Source organism: Barbus barbus (assembly GCF_936440315.1).
Source record: "Barbus barbus genome assembly, chromosome: 15".
NCBI lineage: Eukaryota > Metazoa > Chordata > Actinopteri > Cypriniformes > Cyprinidae > Barbus > Barbus barbus.
In genome coordinates, this window is record NC_136743.1 from 15,265,703 (window position 1) to 15,286,376 (window position 20,674).

General features: G+C 39.0%; 1 protein-coding gene across 1 annotated transcript in view; it reads right to left on the reverse strand.

Moving 5' to 3' along the window:
• LOC306881451 (cadherin-18-like) overlaps positions 1 to 20,674 on the reverse strand; it is a 54,358-nt gene that overhangs the window by 15,418 nt on the left and 18,266 nt on the right. The window contains exons 3-8 of the mRNA XM_079435559.1: positions 16,029 to 16,323; positions 13,873 to 13,992; positions 3,555 to 3,722; positions 3,057 to 3,244; positions 2,659 to 2,912; positions 334 to 470 (exon numbers count right to left, since the gene is read on the reverse strand). Coding sequence (XP_079291685.1) covers positions 334 to 470; positions 2,659 to 2,912; positions 3,057 to 3,244; positions 3,555 to 3,722; positions 13,873 to 13,992; positions 16,029 to 16,323 — 1,162 coding nt within the window. The remainder of the gene's footprint in view (positions 1 to 333; positions 471 to 2,658; positions 2,913 to 3,056; positions 3,245 to 3,554; positions 3,723 to 13,872; positions 13,993 to 16,028; positions 16,324 to 20,674) is intronic.

Below are 20,674 nucleotides of genomic sequence, written 5' to 3' on the forward strand. Positions count from 1 at the left end.
AAAGAAAAAACAAATAGGAGAAAGAGAAGAAAAATGGATTGACCCGGTCCACCTTCAAAGCCACATCAGCATGCCAACAGCAGCCTCAGCATCAATCCAACAATGCAACACTCCTTCTTCAAGGAAACATTTGTTTTGGTCAGTATCGATGATTTAGACTTCAGGGCCAATTATTCCTTCTGGACAAGGTGTTCCCAGTCCATAGTTCAAGAAGAATGTTTGATTCAATATAAAGATTTCATTGGTAAAATGGTTCCCTGTGTTTTCCTCAGAAACCATCATAAAACAAATCAATGAATACAGACAGAATTCAGGCCTCAGAGTCGTACATACCAATCTCTGAAGCCATCACTGTGATGTTGTGCCAGGCTACCTCCTCTCGGTCTAGTCTCCTGGTGGTTGTAATGAGTCCACTGTCAACATCGATGGTGAAAAGTGCATCACCTTCTGCAGTTTGATCGATGGAATACCTAAAATTGCAATGTAGACAAGTACTACTCAAAGATAATATTCTAAATATGATCACAGATATTCCAGAAGCACATATGAAGAGTATACATTATGCTTTAATAGACATTAAAGCTGAATGCTGAAATACTGTACGTGTGTCCTTGAGCTAGAATTTATTTTTTTTCCTGTTAACAAATGATTATAAAAGCAGATTCTGAAGCCTTATGAATATATTTCATACATTTGATTATTCAGTAATTAATCGCCTGTCACCTACAACTTACAAATCACTACTGTTTAGACCTTACTTCAAGACATTTTGTTAAGATGCTTAAAGGTCCCATATTGTCAAAACTGAAATTTCCTGGCTTTTTTCATTATATCTAGATCTAGGGGCTATGTAACGACCATATAAATTTCAAAACAGTCAGTCCACCGTAAAATGCACAAAGCCTGTATAAAGTTGCTGTGTTTTTTCATGAGCCGCTGTGACTTCCGTAAAAATGTGACGCCCGAACAACTCAGTCACCGCCTTCAGTCACCATCCCGAGCACCGCCCACCGTCCTTTTGCCAAACCCCTAGACAGCATGGCGTCCGTGAGCAACAACACGGAAACATGTTGAAAAGGTTCACTTTAACAAAAGTCTCTTTGCTTTAACGGACGAAACCAGATTGGCCGACCTGTAACGTTACACTCTTCACTCAAAGAATGATCTGACAGGACTGTTACTATGAGGTGGATCACAGCTAACATGTATAGTAAAGACAAACTCACCGTGTCTATCTAGTCATGAAGATGTATATTTCAACTATTTTTACTGCTACAATATTATTCCAGCCACAATTAATCACAACAATGTATACGATTACAAATGATTATATATAAATCGTCAGTTTGTTGTTTTATACACATGCACACAGACATTATTTCATACACGACATAGTGAGATGCAAGAAATCTTCAGACGCGCCCATAACAACAAAAGACAATACTTTATTGAACCTTTTCTGATAAGAAAAGTGTGCGCTGCAAACGCGAACATTTATGACGATCGTTTCTGTCCAGTCCACTCGTTTTATCGTGTTTAACCACAGCTGTAGTCGGTTTTTGTCTGGCAGTGGCAGCAGGTATGTGATCAAATTTCTAATTTGAAGTTTTATTACGTCGATTCTGGCACCTATCATCACAACAAGATGATATTAGCTCCTTATGTAGCCGAATCTGCTTTGGTTTGAATGGGCCACCTCCAGGGCAATTTTCCCTTTTTTTGTTGGCAATTTTCCCTTTGTTTTGCTTAAAGTTTAGCGTGGTGATGTAATTGTGACATCGGTCCTACATGACCCTAGTTACCTGTGGTTGGCGTAGCGGTGCGTCAATCAGAAAACAACAGGCCAATCAGAAGATAGGCTCATAAATATTAATTAGACAGGCCAAATCGACATGCTTTTATTAGAGCTCATGAGAAAGGAGCTGTAAAAATATATTGAAATGGTTTTTGGTACTTATACTGCGAATATATATTCTTAAGGACATCAAAACCTAAAATAAAACTCCAGAAAGGTGTACAATATGGGACCTTTAACCTAAACAATTAAAAATATGTATGAATGTGTTTAACTAGCTGCAGAATAAAACTCTTAGATTTTATATATATGATATAAACCTTCAAACATCAAGGCTTTTAAAACTTTTTATTCAAAACTTTCAGATAAGGCTTTTTCAATCCAGCATTCTCTCGCCAAACTTTGTTGGAGGAAAAAATGACATTTATATAAATAGACTCTATGTTCGACTGCTTCTGCATTTGGCCTCAGTTACCACCACAACTTCAGGTGAAATGCAGTGTATGGAAATTATAAGAAGACTAAACATCAAATAAAACCAATATGTTTTCCCTTTACTTTTACTTCTGGAACTTATTATTAAGCTATTAGTAATAAGACTAAAATGATTTTGCCATTACCACAGTTTGCTATGGGAGAATATGTACTTACTTAAACTCCAATTTGAATTGCAATTCTGCATCCTCTTTGCTGCTGCCAATCAAATTCAGGAATTTAATTAGAATTTAAAAGAATCTCAATTCAATGCTGAATAGGGCACAACCCTGGTGGACTACTGGCAGAGACATTTGCACTGATATATAGACACTGTAAAATATACCTCAAAACCGCATATACCAGTATAATTCTCTTTGGAAACTCACCTGACTTTGCTTCTTGTGCTGTCCGGGTCTTGAGCAGTTACCATGCCAACCTCTGTCCCAGCCGGAGCATTTTCATACACATCCATGATATAGTAGTCCATAGTAAACACAGGAGCTTCGTCAACATCTCCAATGATAAGTTTGAGCGTGGTGGTGTCTTTGAAAGGACCCAGGTAAGAAAAACGAGGATTCAGATGGGTGTTGACACCTTCTATGTTCAAAGAGTAAGCCTTCTTCTTCTCGTAGTCCAGAGGCTAGAAAGGACATCAGTAAAAAGATCAAAGGAGAAGGAGAAAATACATTTTAGTCTGGGAAATGACAGGGCTTGGCTGAACGAGCAGACATTAGTTTACATAGCTATTGAACCTATTGGTTTTGTGGGAACGTCTAGTTCAGACCTTTCTGAGGGAGATGATTCCTTCTCTCTTATCATTGTCTGTAGAGATGGAAAACATGGCAGCTCCTTCTTCATTGGAAATTCTGTATGTCATCTCAGCATTGATGCCAAGGTCTTCATCGTTCGCTTTGATTTTACCAACTGCTTTCCCTACCTGAGCAGATTCTGGCACGTACAGCTGATAGTTCTCTGAAGTGGAGGATAAACAAACAGAACAGATGCGATTTTATTAAACATTCAAAATCTTTTGATGCAAATATTAAAAAGTGTTGCTTGCGCTCAGCTAATTTGCAGGGATTTATTTGGGATAAACCTGCGCAAGCTCAATAAAAGTTGTTTACTTTCACAAAATAAAGCTTAAACGAATTCAGCCATTCGGGATAAATTCACAGTACATTCAAAGGGATTTAAGGATTAGATGGTTTCTGTAGAAGGGGCGTGCCAAAAATCCAGACTTTTTTCCATGATGAAAGAGACCGAGAGAAGCAGGGACTCGTACTTTGAGGGAATCGTGGTGGATTGTCGTTGACGTCGGTCAGTGAGATGTTGACTGTCGTGGATCCGGACAGACCCCCGACAGAGCCGGCCATGTCTTTGGCTTGGATGATGACGGAGTACATCTCTCTAGTTTCTCTGTCCATGTTCGGCAAAGCTGTCCTGATGACACCTGTGACCCAGAGGGCAGAAATAATAAATATAGCTCCCGCTGACCTACATAACCCATATCCCATTATTGGACGTCCAAAATGGTATTGCCATTTTCTGCAAATTATTGTGTTCAAGAACAAATATTAAAACCCCCCACATTCCCATAGCAGACAAAGATTAGATAGGTCTTGAACCCTCCAAATTAAGTGAAAATAAAAGGTTGTGGAACTTATGGCTGTAGTACTCGAGTCCGGACTTGAGACGTTTTTCTATCATCTCGGACTTGTCTTGGACTCGTTGGTATTTGGACTCAGACTTGTCTCGGACTTGATCATTGGACTCGCCAAATGTTCTAGTTGGTCTCGACAGAGTCCAGCTATATATGTTTTTTTTCTCTTTCAAAACAGAACCATTAATCTGGCTCGCTTGTTCGGAAAATGAGTAATGTAATTGGTTTAACTCCATCTTGAATGGGCATTGCCATTGGTCGCCTGGTAAATGCACAGTTGCATCATATGCCTGGCTCCGAGTGTGCGTGCTGCGCGGAGACATATATCATTTTTATTTTTGCCACAGATACAATGTCGGCGAGTTGCACAATACAGTTTGGTTTTACAAAGTTCGTTGGAGTTTTCCCTCTCACTTTCCTTCACTTTTAAATAGCTTATAAATGCCCGTGCGCATTTTATTTTCACTTTCATTTCCGATCAATTGCTTATCTATAACTTACAACAACAAATTTTCTGCAATAAACATGGGACTTTTATTCATTGGCTGTGGAACCAATGAATAAGAAACAGAACGAATAAGAGCAAAACGAATAAAGCCTGGAGGCACAAAATACACCTTGATGTAAAATAAAATAAATAAACTGCACAAAAATTTAAATAAAGTAAAAAATAAGCAAACACTGTGGCTATGGCTGGGTGATTTCTCAGATTTTATTGATTAATTTGAATTTAATGTTTTGCCACAATTTTAATTTTTTATAAATCGAGGAATAGCGATTTTGCATAGAAATATACCAATCGCTAGAATTAGACACTTTGTCAATAACAGTAAAGATGAAATAACGATCCAACCGCATGTCGGTGCACATGCTTAACCGCTCACGTGTGATGTTCTCTAGGTGCCATTCACACAGAATCTGCTTTTGTGTTGACAAGATGCGAAACTCTGCAGGACACCGGCCTTCTATGTCTGAGTTTGGACACCCTGCTTTAGAACAAGTAACAAGTTCAATAATGGGAACATGCTGATTTTTTTTACACTTATGTTGCTTGTTATTTGTAATATTTTCCATTGGCAGCCCAGAATGTGACTGTTACACTATAATAAAAATGCTGAAAATGTTACTTTGCACTTCAGCTTATGTGACTTTAGTGAAATTGCTAAACCTAAAGTAAATAAAATAGCCTAATTTGATCCTACAGTGTTGCTACACATGGTTTTAGATAATTACAAATAATAATGCAAAATTATTATCTTAGAATATAATATATGCTGTCTCTCGTATCACATACATGATCAAGTATGTGGTTTTGAAGAAGATTCTAATTTTCTTTCTCTGTTTTGACTGTCTCATTTGGACTTGGACTCGAATCTTTTTAGACTCGGTCTTGACTCGGACTCGATAGTCCTGGTCTTGGACTTGTCTTGGACTCGACAAAGGTGGACTTGACTACAGCCCTAGTGGAACTGCAAAAGCCTGATAAACATAAATATTGCCATAATTAAACAAAAGTGACAGTAAAGACATTTATAATGTTACAAAAGTTAGCCTTGGTGAGCATAAGAGACTTAAAAATATAATTAGAAAAAGTCATGATAACACTTAGTATAGGGACCAATTCTCACTATTAACTAGTTGCTTATTAGCATGCATTTTTAAAGCACATATTCTTCGTGACCATATTCTACATTCTTAATCCTGCCCAATGCCTAAACCTGACAACTACCTTACAAATTATTAATAAGCAGCAAGATTGGAGTTTATTGAAGCAAAAGTCATAGTTAATGGTTCGTTAGCAAGAATTGGACCTTAAAATAAAGTGACCAAAGTCATAACTATACCGCAAATGGTATCGCATGTACCACATATTCAAAATGCTAGTTTATTCAACTATAAGCTGGCTTTGAGGAGACAAAACATTTATTTTTGTCAACATTTCCTATGGAAATTCCCATGAAATGGTTGAACATCTCTTGAAAGTTACTGTACAATTCACATAAAGCAAATTCTTTATTTACTTTTGTCCATGGAAAATGAAGGACTAGAGCTGTGAAGCTCCTACAAAGGAAAAAGGAAAATTAATAAAAGCAGTCCACAGAACTTGTGCACTATATTTTAAGTCTTATAAAGCCATATTGCAGTATATCTCTGTGTGAGGTCCAGACTCATATGAAGTCATTATTCACAGAAAATCTTGCTTGATAGCCATGGTCAGCATTCAGTTTCACTGTATGCAAAAGAAAAGCTTGGCAATTCAGCCTAACATCTCCTTTTGTTTTCCATAGAAGATAGAACGTTAAATGGATTTTCGAAAGATAAGATTGTGAGTAAATAATGAATTTTTGGGAGAACCATCGCTTGAAATCAAACCGCTAGCCATTTGATGGCATTTACAGCAATATAAGAGCCAAGGAAAGGTGCGGCTCCAGAATATCACATGTACACTTGCAGATCTTTGACCCCTAGTTATTGAGGCAGTGAGCGTACAGAGAGTGCTTATCCTCCACTTTGCCCCTGTTCTGACCTGGTACAGGTTCTTTTCGAGCTTGACAAAACACCAGCAGGCGAATACTGACCTCTCACCTTTATGTACTGTTCCTATGCAGTTTAAGCCCTTAGCATGAACCTTCCTTTCCAGATGTGCACACACACTCTTGCACAAAGCATGCTGGTGATCATCCCTGCATACTCCACAGCTCTAAAGCAAAGGCTGCCATCTGCTCCAACGTTCCCTCAGGAGATAGAGGATAAGACAGGGATGAAGGAAAGGCTGGAAAGCATAACAGCTTGCGTTTGCCATGTGAACTTGTATTTGTGCCCCTTTACACCATGAGATCCCATGGTAATGTTTACTGAGAAATGAGCACCAACTGACATGATACACCAAGGCCCCAATGCACCAACATGGGTTGTTTAAAAACACTGGAAATCAATAGCATAATTTCAAAAAAGCATAAGCTCTGTCAGTATACAGCACTAGAAACATTTTATTTACTTGTTAGTGAATGTATATATACTTTTTGACAGTTTCATAAAAAACTATATGAAATGCCTTGATGTTTTCACACTCAAGGTTGTCCATCATCCAGAAATCAAAGAAAAGTGTACATTTTCAAGCCAAGCTATTAACGTGGGACATATCACATTATGTTATTGATGTTTTAAAATGATGTAACCTGATGATCTGCTGATATATAACTGAGGTTCATTTCATATAGTGTTTTTTTTTTGTTTTTTTTGTCTGGTGAAAACCCAAGAAGACCTAAAAATGTATACAGAAATGTAATATTATATAGGAAGGATGGAAGATGAGCAGAAAACAGTAAATGACTAGCATCTCTGTAACTTTACATGAACAGTTTCAGATGCAAAACCTTCTAAGTGCCATCTGAAAGTTTAATCTAAAATTAATATTTTTATCAGGTTCCTGTGTATAGGTTCGGTAATTTTACTCTAATGGCAATGTATAGGTCCTTTTCTATGCAATTAAAGTGAAACAACTGAACAAAAATATAGGCGCCTGATAAAAATGCTCATTTTAGAAGAACATTTCAGACGGCACTTATTGGCTTTTGCATCTGAACTCTTCACACATTCCATGTTTTTATCTGACATATAACTAGAAAAAAAAAAAAATATATATATATATATACAGTATATACATATATATGGGCAGTATATATATTTCTGTCTGAATGTCTTAATATAAATGCACAAACAGCACCTACAAGAAGTCCAAAATGCTGGCAAGAAGCAGTGAGGACCTATGAGGGAATGACTAGCAGAGCATTTCAATTTTATGTTATGTGTGAAAGTGAGTGACAGACAGTTTAAATATTCGAACATGCAATGTTCTCTTTTTAAATGGACAAGACCAGTGGGAGTGAGAAAAAAATATGCAAACAGATACCTCAATCCGCCAGAACAAATAAACACACGCCAGTGTTCAGCCCCAGAGAATGTCATAGAGATTGCACCCAGCCTATTCAGAGCAGATACCACCTGCCAGGACAGTGGATTTCAGCAGACAACACAACGGAAAAAAAAGCAAAATGTTCGTGTTAAACATGCTCTTAGTATTCAGCTAGTAGCCACAAAGCAGAGACAGAAAGTAAATAAAGCAAACAGGACCAGACACTGATGCAGAACTTGGTAAGGCCTGTTCTTTGTACTAAGAGTTTGATTTCCTATGGAACAACAGACAGTCAACCTTATAGTGAAAGTGCAAAACATCACGCAGGTTAAGCATCACCCATCGGTAAATGGGGCGAACTAACTACTACACAAAGGTGCGGTAGAGGTAATTCTCAGCTAAAAGGATTAGACACAATGATGCAAGTTATTGTACTTTACATAGAGGTGGATGAGTGAAAACAGTAGCTTGGGTGTTTGTAATTGTAGGAAGAAAAACAGATAATTTCCACTATGCTATATTAAACCACATTATACTACAAATATCACATTCTACTAATCAGATTAGACTAGAATAAAAAGAACAACCTCTAATAATTTTACCCTGAAAATAAATAAATACATTTGAACACTAAAAATAGCACTGGAAATAATAATAATAATAATAAATTAAATAAATGTAAAAGTGCTCCAGTATCTGTAATAGTATTGATGCTGGTATTCTTTTGCTGATGCTTCAATCAAACTAACAAAAATGAAAAAATGTGGGGCAGAAAATAACTAACTAATAGTAGCAACACTACTAACTTGACTACATTTTTCAGTAGCACAATGCTGTATTGCACATAAAGGCTTCACAATTAAGTGAACGTATAATTATCAAGCATGCTCTACTAGAATGTTCTTTCAGTCTCATATAAAGTAAACAGCCCTTTTTTGCCCATGTTGGTGCACTGGGGCCTGGTTGTACAGTATTTTGTCAGCTGGTACTCATTTCATAGTAAACTTTACCATTGGATATCATGTGCAAGTTCACATGGCAGACTCAAGATGTTCTTCTTTGCAGCATTTCCTTCATCCTCATCCTTTTCCCTATCTCCAGAGCAAATGATTGGAACAGATTTATATAAGGGTATAAATATAATTATAAGAAATGTATGAATAAAGTTGACATTTTTCTTTCTTTTTTGCACAAAAATTATTCTTGTAGCTTCATAACATTACAGTTGAACCACTGATGATTTTACCAATGTCCTTTATACTTTTCTGGGCAAATATATCACAAATATAAAAAATATCTTAATTTCCAAAGATGAACATAGATATTACAGGTTTGAAACAGCATGAAACAGCCGGCGAGCTCGTGAATCTCAGATAGGGTGGATTTCGAATGCCGTCCATATGGCTAATCCCCGCTCTCTACCCAACAAAACGGACAAATTCCTTCTGCTTTCCCGGTTTAACAAGGACTTTTAAAACTCTGCTACTCTGTGTTTCACGGAAACCTGGCTGAACGACACCATTCCAGACAGCGCCTTACATCTGCCTAATTTCACGCTGATCAGAGCAGATCGTGATGCGCAATCAACGCGGAAATCGCACGGCAGCGGGACATGCTTCTACATCAATGAGAGGTGGTGTACAGATGTAACTGTGTTAAAGAAGATGTGCTGTTCAGATCTAGAAATGCTTTTCATCAACTGTAAACCTTTCTATTCGCCACGGGAGTTCTGCTCGTTCATTCTCGTGAGTGTCTACATTCCTCCGCAAGCACACGTGAGCACAGCTTTACAGAAACTCGCTGATCTGATCACAGACAAAGAACAACAACACCCGTACTCTGTTTTAATCATTCTCGGGGACTTTAATAAAGAAAATCTCTCCTGCGAACTGCCAAAATACAGACAGCATGTTACATGTCCCACCAGAGACAGCACTATATTGGATCACTGTTACACAGCGATAAAGGACGCATATCACTCTGTCCCACGGGCAGCTTTAGGACTCTCTGATCACTGTTTGGTTCATCTTATTCCAACCTACAGGCAGAAACTTAAATCTGTTAAACCTGTATTAAGGACTGTAAAGAGATGGACTAATGAGACAGAGCGGGATTTTTGCAGCTGCTGATGATCTGGACGAGCTCACAGAGACTGTAACATCATATATCAGTTTCTGTGAGGATATGTGCATTCCTACCAGGACTCATCTAACTTATAAAAACTAAGGAACTCAGCTCCGTCAGGCCAAAGAAGATGCTTACAGGAATGGGGACAGAGTCTTGTATAAACAGGTCAAATATACACTGGAAAAGGAGATCAGAGTGGCAAAGAGGAATTATTCCGATAAGTTAAGGATCCAATTATCTTCCAGTGACACGGCTTCAGTGTGGAAAAGTCTGAAAGACATCACCAATTACAAGACACCATCCCCCAGTACTGTGGAGAATCAACAACTGACAGACGATCTTAATGAGTTCTATTGTAGGTTTGAAAAAACACCATTCACACCTCCTGCAACCCCCCTCTCACTCACACCTGAACTGCAGATAAGAGAACATGACGTGCACCAGGTCTTCAAAAAGAACAAGAGAAGGAAGGCACCAGGCCCAGACGGTGTGACACCAGCTTGCCTAAAATCCTGTGCTGACCAGCTGGCCCCCATCTTCACACAGATCTTCAACAGATCACTGGAGTTTTGTGAAGTCCCCTCATGTTTCAAACCCTCCACTATAATCCCCATCCCAAAGAAACCCAAGATTACAGGACTTAATGACTACAGACCTGTGGCTCTAACATCTGTGGTCATGAAGTCATTTGAAAAACTGGGTTTGGCTTATTTGAAGGACATCACTGGACCCCCTGCAGTTTGCCTCCAGAGCAAACAGGTCTGTGGATGATGCAGTCAACATGGGACTGCATTACACATTGCAATACCTGAACAGACCAGGGATTTATGTGAGGATCCTGTTTGTGGACTTCAGCTCAGCTTTAACACTATCAATCCAGACCTCCTCCTGCCCAAACTAACTCAGCTTTCCGTGCCCAGTGGATCAACAGCTTCCTGACAGACAGGCAGCAGCTAGTGAGGCTGGCAAAATACACATCCAGCACCCGCACCATCAGAACTGGAGCTCCTCAGGGCTACGTTCTCTCCCCACTGCTCTTCTCCCTCTACACGAATGACTGCACATCTAAAGACCCCTCTGTCAAGCTCCTGAAGTTTGCAGACGACATCACACTGATCGGCCTCATTCAAGACGGTGACAAGTCTGCTTACAGACAGAAGGTTAAGGACCTGGCTGTCTGGTGCAGTCTTAACAACCTGGAGCTCAACACGCTCAAAATTGTGGAGATGATTGTGGACTTCAGGAGAAACCCCCCTGCTCTCCCTCCACTCACCATCATGAACAGCACTGTGACTGCAGTGGAGTCATTCAGGTTCCTGGGCACCACAATTTGTCAGGACTTGAAGTGGGACATTCACACTGACTCTATTGTGAAAGAGGCCCAGCAGAGGTTGGACTTCCTTCGCCAGCTGAGGAAGTTCAACCTGCCACAGGAGCTGCTGAAACAGTTCTACTCTGCCATCATTGAATCCATCCTCTGCACTTCAATAACTGTCTGGTTCAGCTCAGCTACCAAATCTGACCTCAGAAGACTACAGAGGATAGTCCGGACTGCTGAGCGAATCATTGGTACAACCCTCCCCAGTCTCCAAGAACTGTACTTATCCAGAGTGAGCAGAGTGGTAAAATCACTCTGGACCCCTCACACCCAGCACACTCCCTCTTTGAACTGTTGCCATCTGGTCGACGCTACAGAGCTCTGAGCACCAGAACGACCAGACACAGGAACAGTTTCTTCCCTCAGGCAATCCATCTCATGAACACTTGAACTCTTAACAATAAACATGAAACACACAACACTATCATACTTTTTATTTTTATTTTGCACACATACTTATTACATTTCAAATTTGCACCTAACATACCTGTACATATCGAATTGTCTATTTTGTATATTGTGTTTGTGCTATTTGGCACAAGGTCCATTTTTGTATATTTGTACATTATTTATTTTATTTTTAATTTAAATTTTATATTATCTGTGTTCTGTCCTGTTGCTGTCATTCTGTCGCACTGTGGCGGTACTGTCACTAAAACAAATTCCTCTTATGTGCAAACATACCTGGCAATAAAGCTCATTCTGATTCTGATTCTGATTCTGAAGGTGAGTAATTAATGGCATAATTAAAATTTTGGGGGTGAACTATCCGATTAAATTTTCACCTTGTAGCTTGGTAAACTACACTTTCAAGAGTAGAATTCCCAGTACCACCTACTGTATATCTACGGATAAACTCAAAATGTGAAAAGTTTTATAGCTGTGATGCTCAGAGCAGAATAGACAAGCCTCCGTCAATGCTTTATCTCCCTCCAAGAGCAACAGAGGCTCTCTAGACCTGGAGTATTGGATTATTTGAGAGTGATTCAAACACGCACACACACTACACTCAGTGCTAAGGGTATAGGCACTTCCTGCCAAAATGAGCAAGCAACACTGATATGTAAGATTGCAATGTTAAACCGGCGCCCTATGATAATAACCCCTGATGTGAACATTATCATATGGCCACTTAATCCCATCAAAACCTTCAGGGAATTAGAGATGAGAAAAGAGTTGAAAGAGTGACCACAGAGGGATTACAGTCCATCCAATCTCATAGTTTTAGCACCAAAGACACCAATAAAAGACAAACCGCCAGCAGAGATCTGCTGCTTCAGTGGAGGACAGCAAAAATCCCACAGGTCCCAGCGGGAGGGAGACTGAATGAGCAATTACACATAATAAATAAATGCACAGAGGAGCACCCATGAAGCAATTCTGTGTAAATTGGCGCAGTTTCGTGGCAGATATTTGAGGGATGGAAGTACCTATTGGTACTAAGCTGAGTCTCTTGGGTCAGCAGCTCATGCTGTTGCTGACAGGGCGTTTGCCGAAAAACCACGCACACACTAACAGCTGGAACAGAGGCTACTCACCATTTTACCTTGCACACTGCTGATGAAGACGTTTGTGCATCTACACACACCACCCTGGCACACTCAAACACATATAAGCCAAGCAAATTTATCCTGCACCAAATAGGCTCTTTCATGGAATAAACACTCTGCAGGTTGGCGCTTTCAAACTGGGACAAACACCCTCCAGGCACATTCAACTTGACATAAACAAACACCACCACTGTGGAAATTGAACCAAATGGCTACTAAGCACAGAATGAAAAAATGAGGGAGGAAGGGAGACATTAAATTAGGATATACACTGTAGGCGAGCGGTACATCACAACAAGTAGGCCACGATTCGGGCGTTTTCAAGCCTCCACAGAACAGTGTAGTCCGGGTCGTACGGTGCCGCGCTCTCAACGTTTCAATCATGTGTTGATAATATTATGAAAATTATTTGTTTATCCACCCGGGCTTTGTGCGAGTAATTGAGTGTACCATGTACCAAGTCTCCAAAGAAAACCATCCATATTCATTGCCTTCAATGTAGGTTTATTGATTTATTTCTGAGATACAATTGAGAATGATATTTCCCACATTTCCCGCATGATTTATTGGAATTTCAATGTAGATTCCTGACTCTGAGCTCCGTTTGAAAGAGCATACATATTCCTTTAATGCTTTACTGAAGGCCCTGCAACAAAAGATGCATTTTGGTACTGGTCAGGAGAAGTTTTTCCCCTCAGTTTCGGTGGGAAAACAACATCCCTTCAAAGGTGGAAACAACATGTATGAAAGGCCCTCAACTACGTGAGAACCCATCAATTATTCTCCACATAGGATAGCGCAGAAAATTTATCTGTGTTTCCTACAGCCTATTATTGTGGAATGACTCACCCGCTGGTGACTTCGCACAAGCTCACAGGAACAATCAGAAAATATACAAGTTCTACAGTCGAAGGCATCTCAAAATGTCCATAAAACAGGTTATTTGTAGAAAGCGAGGTCTTTGCGTACCAGTTTTGGGGTCGACGGTAAAGAAAGGCTGCCCTTGGAGAATGCTGTAGACGATCTTGGCACTGTTTCCGTAGGTGGGATCGTCGGCATCTGTGGCAGTGATCTGGAATACCGACGTTCCTGTGTGGACATAAAAAATATGTCCAAGTTAAACTGTTAAAATTATTCACATGCTCAGATTTGCATTCATCTTCATTAATGCATGCCACAAGCATGCTCTGACAGAGGCAGTACTCTTATGCCGCTTGCTAATTCAAGTGATTCATCTCATGCCTCCTTGACCTGTACCAGGTTGAATTTACCTGTCATGAGCCTCTCTCTTCTAAGCCTTAAAGCATCTAATGCTATTACGAAGTGTGTGGGGCTTGGATGGTGGCGATAACGCTGCCCTAGCCTGAGACACATTCGCAGTTTAAGAAAGAACACAAACACAATAGATTGAAGGCACTAGGCTCTAGAATAGCCTCTCTTGAAAGGCCAGAGGCCCTCAAGCAGCTTATGAGGCTCTATCTGTATTGCTAGTGACTAATTCATCACAGCTTGATAAAGTGGAGTCAGAGAGCTCACCAGCTCACTGCTGGTGTTTGTTCTGTACACGAAGCAGAATGTCTTACTCGGAAGGGTACAAATAATGACTTGAGGATAATAAATTCCAATGAACGATGGGCAAAAAAAAAAAATCTAATTATTTTACATAAAACAAAGCAATATTTCTAATGAATATATATAAAATTATAATGCAATGGCATGCCTGTGAAGTGAATATAATTAAAGTGAAAAATGTATGATTGAAAATGTGCACAGTGTGGTTTGAAGCTTAATCATCTACTTTTATTTATTATTTATCTGATATATTTAATAAAATGTATATTCTAGATCCTACATATTTTTTTTATTTTTGAAAAATTTATCACAGTCTCCACAAAAATATCAAGCAACACAACTGTTAAAAATTAAGAATTTGAATAATGATTTGGAGCTTAATATATATATATATATATAAAACATAAAAAACATTACAATTTCTTACTTACCAAAACATTTGAGCAGAGTATATAAAAATAAATAATTAACATTATTAATATTGCTTTTATTATAATACAGTAATCAACATTTGAAGTGGATCAAAAAGTTAATGAAAGTTGTGACAAGAACACATTTTGGCTTTAGGTTTTAGGACAACTTTTATGAAAGGTTTTGATCCACTCAAATGTTGACTAGTTTATAAATTAAACCACCCATATTTGCTATATGTAAACTATAACACATCAGAATACTGTACAGATCATTTTGTCAACAGGTACAAATACATATACAGATAATTGTGTTCTGTTTGTTAAATTTTTAAAGAGTCAACTAGTTTTAAAGACTCTAAATGTTTTTAAAAGTCTCATTGAGAGCATGAGAGCAAATAAAAGTGGTGAAAGAGAGCGATTCAAGGCCAGAAGTGAGAAATAAACCCTGCCCTTACCCTAGCTGTGCCCAGAGGGGAACATTGTGCCGACAGGTTGTGAGGAATGATAATTTCACAGCTCTTTGGCTTGAGTCCAGCCAATTGATTCGGATAGGAAGGAAGAACTCTGCGGACAATTAGCACTTTCCTGACAGTCCATTTACTGCAGGGTTGATGTGCACTGCCATTTATGCAGACTGCAAGCTCTGAATGTGGATTACTCATGTATTAGTGTGGATAGCACGGATCTATAAAACATTGACATTTCAAATTGAGTTACGGGTGTAAAAAGAGGTAAACACAGCTGGTTTTTGTTTATCGAATGCTACATTTGTTTGGAAACACTTCAAAATATTTGCACCCCATGTGTGAGGATTTTATGTGAGATACTGGTTCGATTTTGACATTACTCCTGAAATCACTTTTCCTACAACAGACGATACATAGCATACTCTTGAGAGGCTCTATATAAGAAACAATAGCTTTAATAAATCCCTCTATAAATCCACCACAACCAACCAGCAGCTTGAGATGAGCTCGAGTCAGGCCAGAAAGGCTCAGATCTGCAATGGGACTCTGCAGTCTGAAACTGATGAGCCAGCTAATAAAACCTATGCACTACTGACAAAAGGTTCCTCTGTTCCCCGAGCACAGCCCCAGACACCCCCCCCCCAGAGCCTGGAGGTCCTGACTGTTGGCTCACCGATGTCTGCCATCTCAGGCACGGAGCCTGAAAAGGGGCCATCTGGGAATGTGGGGGCGTTGTCATTCACATCCTGGACCTTGATGATGAATTCCGACTCGGGCTCCACAGCTTTGTTGGTGAAGCGGTCTACAGCCCGAGCATGGAGGACATAATGGCTCTTCTTTTCTCTGTCCAGGCTTTTCTTTGCATGAATATCGCCCGTTAACTCGTTGATTGTGAATATGGTACCGGCACCTTCTCCGGAGAGTAGATATTGGACGGAGCCATCGCCTTTGTCTGAGTTTGAGTGTAACTGAAAGTGACAAAGAAAAGATAGTTTTATTTTTGCAGCACTGCTCTTTTGCCTTAAACCAAATGCAAATGTTCTATGGAGTTAAACCATAGAATTATTTATTCTGACACATCGTGTTATGCAGAAATGCTAATTATTTGCTAAGTATTTTAGAAAGAGACACACACTGGGATCCAAACTCTTGAGACCACATTGACAATCTAAGTAGAGTTGTGCAAAATTCAGAATTGAAAAACAATTGTCCCTTTTAACTGATTAGATAGAATTTTAATTTAATTGGAATTAAAAGAAGAATAATTCACTGAATTGCAGATTATAAGAAATTCAACACAGATAACGCATTCAGTGAAATTAAGTGTTCTTCCATCCCGATCAACAAAACATAATTAGATTTAAAATGTGATTAAATATATAAACTAAATATAGATTTTACATTTCATTCATCCATCCATCCATTTTGAAAACTGTTCAAATTTAACTTTGCTTACAACTTCGAGTTATATGCACTCTTTTCATTTCCATTCATTAGAATTGTACTTTCAGATTTGAACTGCAATTCTATATTATCTCCGATAACTAAATTCAAATTAATTTCATATTTAGGAACTTAAATTTAAAATGCATTCTCAATTCAATTCTCAATTTAGTGGCACTGAACATGTGACTTTGTACAAAAAGACAGACGTTCTTGCTTCCACTGAAGCACAAGATGCTCTTTGAATTCTCAAAAAATGCTGAGGGTCATCAGCTTCGGGAGAAGTTCATGTTCGCTTTTTCACTTTTTCAAAATTATGATGATAATAACATTTCCAATAAAAAGGATACAATTGCAAAATTGAAACATTTTCCCTAGTGCTCTCAGACATTTGGTCCCTATTTATAAATACAGCAACTTCATAGCATAGTTTTAAATGTCAGGCTTTGCATTTGTAATTCATCTAACTATAAGAAAACAAGAAATTAAATGACATAGACCTATATCTAGAAATAAATGATCAAAGTCAGAAGACAAAGACATGAAAACACTCCTGTCATAACCTTTATGGGGGATAAATGACATTTTGTACAGTTCTAGCTTTAACATCTTTTTTTTTAATGACAAATCTATGACGATAATTACTGTGGCATGACCCAGCTCCTGTCAAAGAATGCTCTTGATTTGTAAGTAGCATGCTCTTTAAATAGAGCTCAAATTACATTTTGTTTTACATTACATTTTTGCTCTGAGGAAATACTTTTTAGAGAAAATGACGTTCACCCACAATTTCCACAGACTAGGGTGTTTTCACACCTGTAGATCAATTGCTTTGTTCCGAAACAGGGATTAAAATGATTACAATGTTGCTTATTATTCTTGGTGCAGTTTGCTTTCACACGGCAAAGTTTCTAAAGGACCAAAATTGTTAATACAAGTCACGTGTGAATAAACTGTCCTCTCATTGGTCAGAGTTCCACGGAGCTGGAATGACAATTAATGATTAATTTGGAAAGAGAGGCAAACGTAGGCCGTTTCTCAATACCAAGTTCGCAGAGTCTGGACTTCCGTCCTTTCGAGTTTGGACTTGCCAAGTTCGACTCAGAAGAACGAACTCTCGAGGACAGGAGGACGAACTGAATTCTGGGTTATGGCCCGTATCAAGTCCGCACAAGTCACCTCTCGATGCATCCTCGGTAAAAGGGGCGGATCAAGAACACATCCGGGGATTTGAACTGGACTTGGCTAGATGTGAACTTTGAATTGGAACAGTTCTTGGGCAGCGACTGATGACGTTTCACAAGTCCACAAGAACACAAGTACAGACAAGTACGCATATTGAGAAACGCCCAAAGCCTGCGTCCCAATGTGCATACTATCCACCCTATCTGCCCTAAATAGTATTGAAAATTACTATAATCACATAGAATTTAGGATGGATAGTATGCACATTGGGACGCAGACAAACTCTCTCTCACACACACACACACACACACACACGTCAGGATGGAACGACAACAGCTTTGAGGGCTTATTGTTGTTTTTTGGTAGCTGTCAATATATTTATCAATTTATAAATTTGAGCAGGAGAAACAAGCTTCGGCAAAACATTGTTAAAATGCACCTATACGAAGAGCATTAGACTGCATTATAAAATGATTTTGAATGGCGAAGACGGGCTCACCCACTGCTTTTCACGGAACTTACGTAATTACCCATTATACAGTGTGATATAGCCTGGTTCATTGGTCCGTTGGATCGGATTGCTTTCTCACTACAACCGAACCGCTCCAGAGTTAGTTTTCGATCGAGCCGAGACCACCTCGTTCAGGCAGTCTCGGACCAATTGTTTTGGCGCGGATCCGAGCGCGATTGCCGTGTTCACATATGCCCAAACGATCCGAGCTAAGGGGGCAAACGCGCCAGGTTCCGAAACAACGCGCCAGGTGTGAAAACACCCTAAAATAAGTCTAAATGCATACCTGTGATGTTACTCCTTTTTTCTACATTGTAATATAAATATGACTCTTTCATGACAAATTTCATGGGTAAAAAAAGAGCATGGTAGACAGGGAAATTATACATTACACTGACATTATGAGGCTAAAGCCTGTGGCTCCCAGCAGAACCAAATTGAGTTTCATGTGAAATACACATGCATCACAGGGGTGAAAGGATACCTCCTAATAAACATGGCTTAATCCCTTCACATTCATATTAGTTATGCAATAAGAGATTCTGTAACAGAATATTGCTTTTATTCCTTCAAGGTAAGAATTTTCTATGATGCCGAATATAAATATCCAAACAAGTATTTAGAATTTGCATAAGGAAATATGCAGTCTACAGCTATTATGCTGATCCTTCAAAGACCTCATTTTACTTATTTAATTATTTATTTACACACTAGCAAAATAAGTTACAACCCTTGGTTTGTTGACTTTTCCATATGTCTGACTTCTTATTCTATCTTCACATGCCAATAATCCCAAACACAGGGACAATATTATACAATTTTCACACCATTAAAATCATGTGGTGCAAACGGGCAGGAAAAAAACGATCATGAGTACCCCTGCACCTGTTTTATGACAAAGCAAGGTTATACTAGATTGTAAAATGTCATGTGGAACACTCCCCCAAAATTATTCACACATAAACCAAGATGGCTGTAAAGATGCTACAAGACCTTCACAACTAAATGCACTCTTTACTGTGAAGTCCTGGTCGTATTGTAAATGGGTGCATATTGTTAAGAAAGAAAGCTTGCTTTTGCAATCTGAAACATTTTTTTTTATTTTTCATTCATTCATTCATTTTTTTTTTATAATGATTGTGTACACTATACAGGTGCTGGTCATAAAATTAGAATATCATGAAAAAGTGAAACTTGTATATTAGATTCATTCATTACACACAGACTGATATATTTCAAATGTTTATTTCCTTAAATTTTGATGATTATAACTGACAACTAATGAAAGTCCCAAATTCAGTATCTCAGAAAATTAGAATATTGTGAAAATGTTCAATATTTAAGACACCTGGTGCCACACTCTAATCAGCTAATTAACTCAAAACACCTGCAAAAGCCTTTAAATGGTCTCTCAGTCTAGTTCTGTAGGCTACACAATCATGGGGAAGACTGCTGACTTGACAGTTGTCCAAAAGATGACCATTGACACCTTGAACAAGGAGGGCAAGACGCAAAAGGTCATTGCTAAAGAGGCTGGCTGTTCACAGAGCTGTGTCCAAGCACATTAATAGAGAGGCGAAGGGAAGGACAAGATGTGGTAGAAAAAAGTGTACAAGCAATAGGGATAACCGCACCCTGGAGAGGAATGTGAAACAAAATCCATTCAAAAATGTGGAGGAGATTCACAAAGAGTGAACTGCAGCTGGAGTCAGTGCTTCAAGAACCACCACACATAGACGAATGCAAGACATGGGTTTCAGCTGTCGCATTCCTTGTGTCAAGCCACTCTTGAACAAGAGACCGCGTCAGAAGATTATTTTATTATTTTCAACGCAGCCGTCTACCAGAAAGTTTTAGAGCACTTCATGCTTCCTGCTGCTGACCATCTTTATGGAGATGCAGATTTCATTTTCCAACAGGACTTGGCACCTGCACACACTGCCAAAGCTACCAGTACCTGGTTTAAGGACCATGGTCTCCCTGTTCTTGATTGGCCAGCAAACTCGCCTGACCTTAACCCCATAGAAAACCTATGGGGTATTGTGAAGAGGAAGATGCAATATGCCAGACCCAACAATTCAGAAGAGCTGAAGGCCACTATCAGAGCAACATGGGCTCTCATAACACCTGAGCAGTGCCACAGACTGATCGACTCCATGCCACGCCGTATTGCTGCAGTA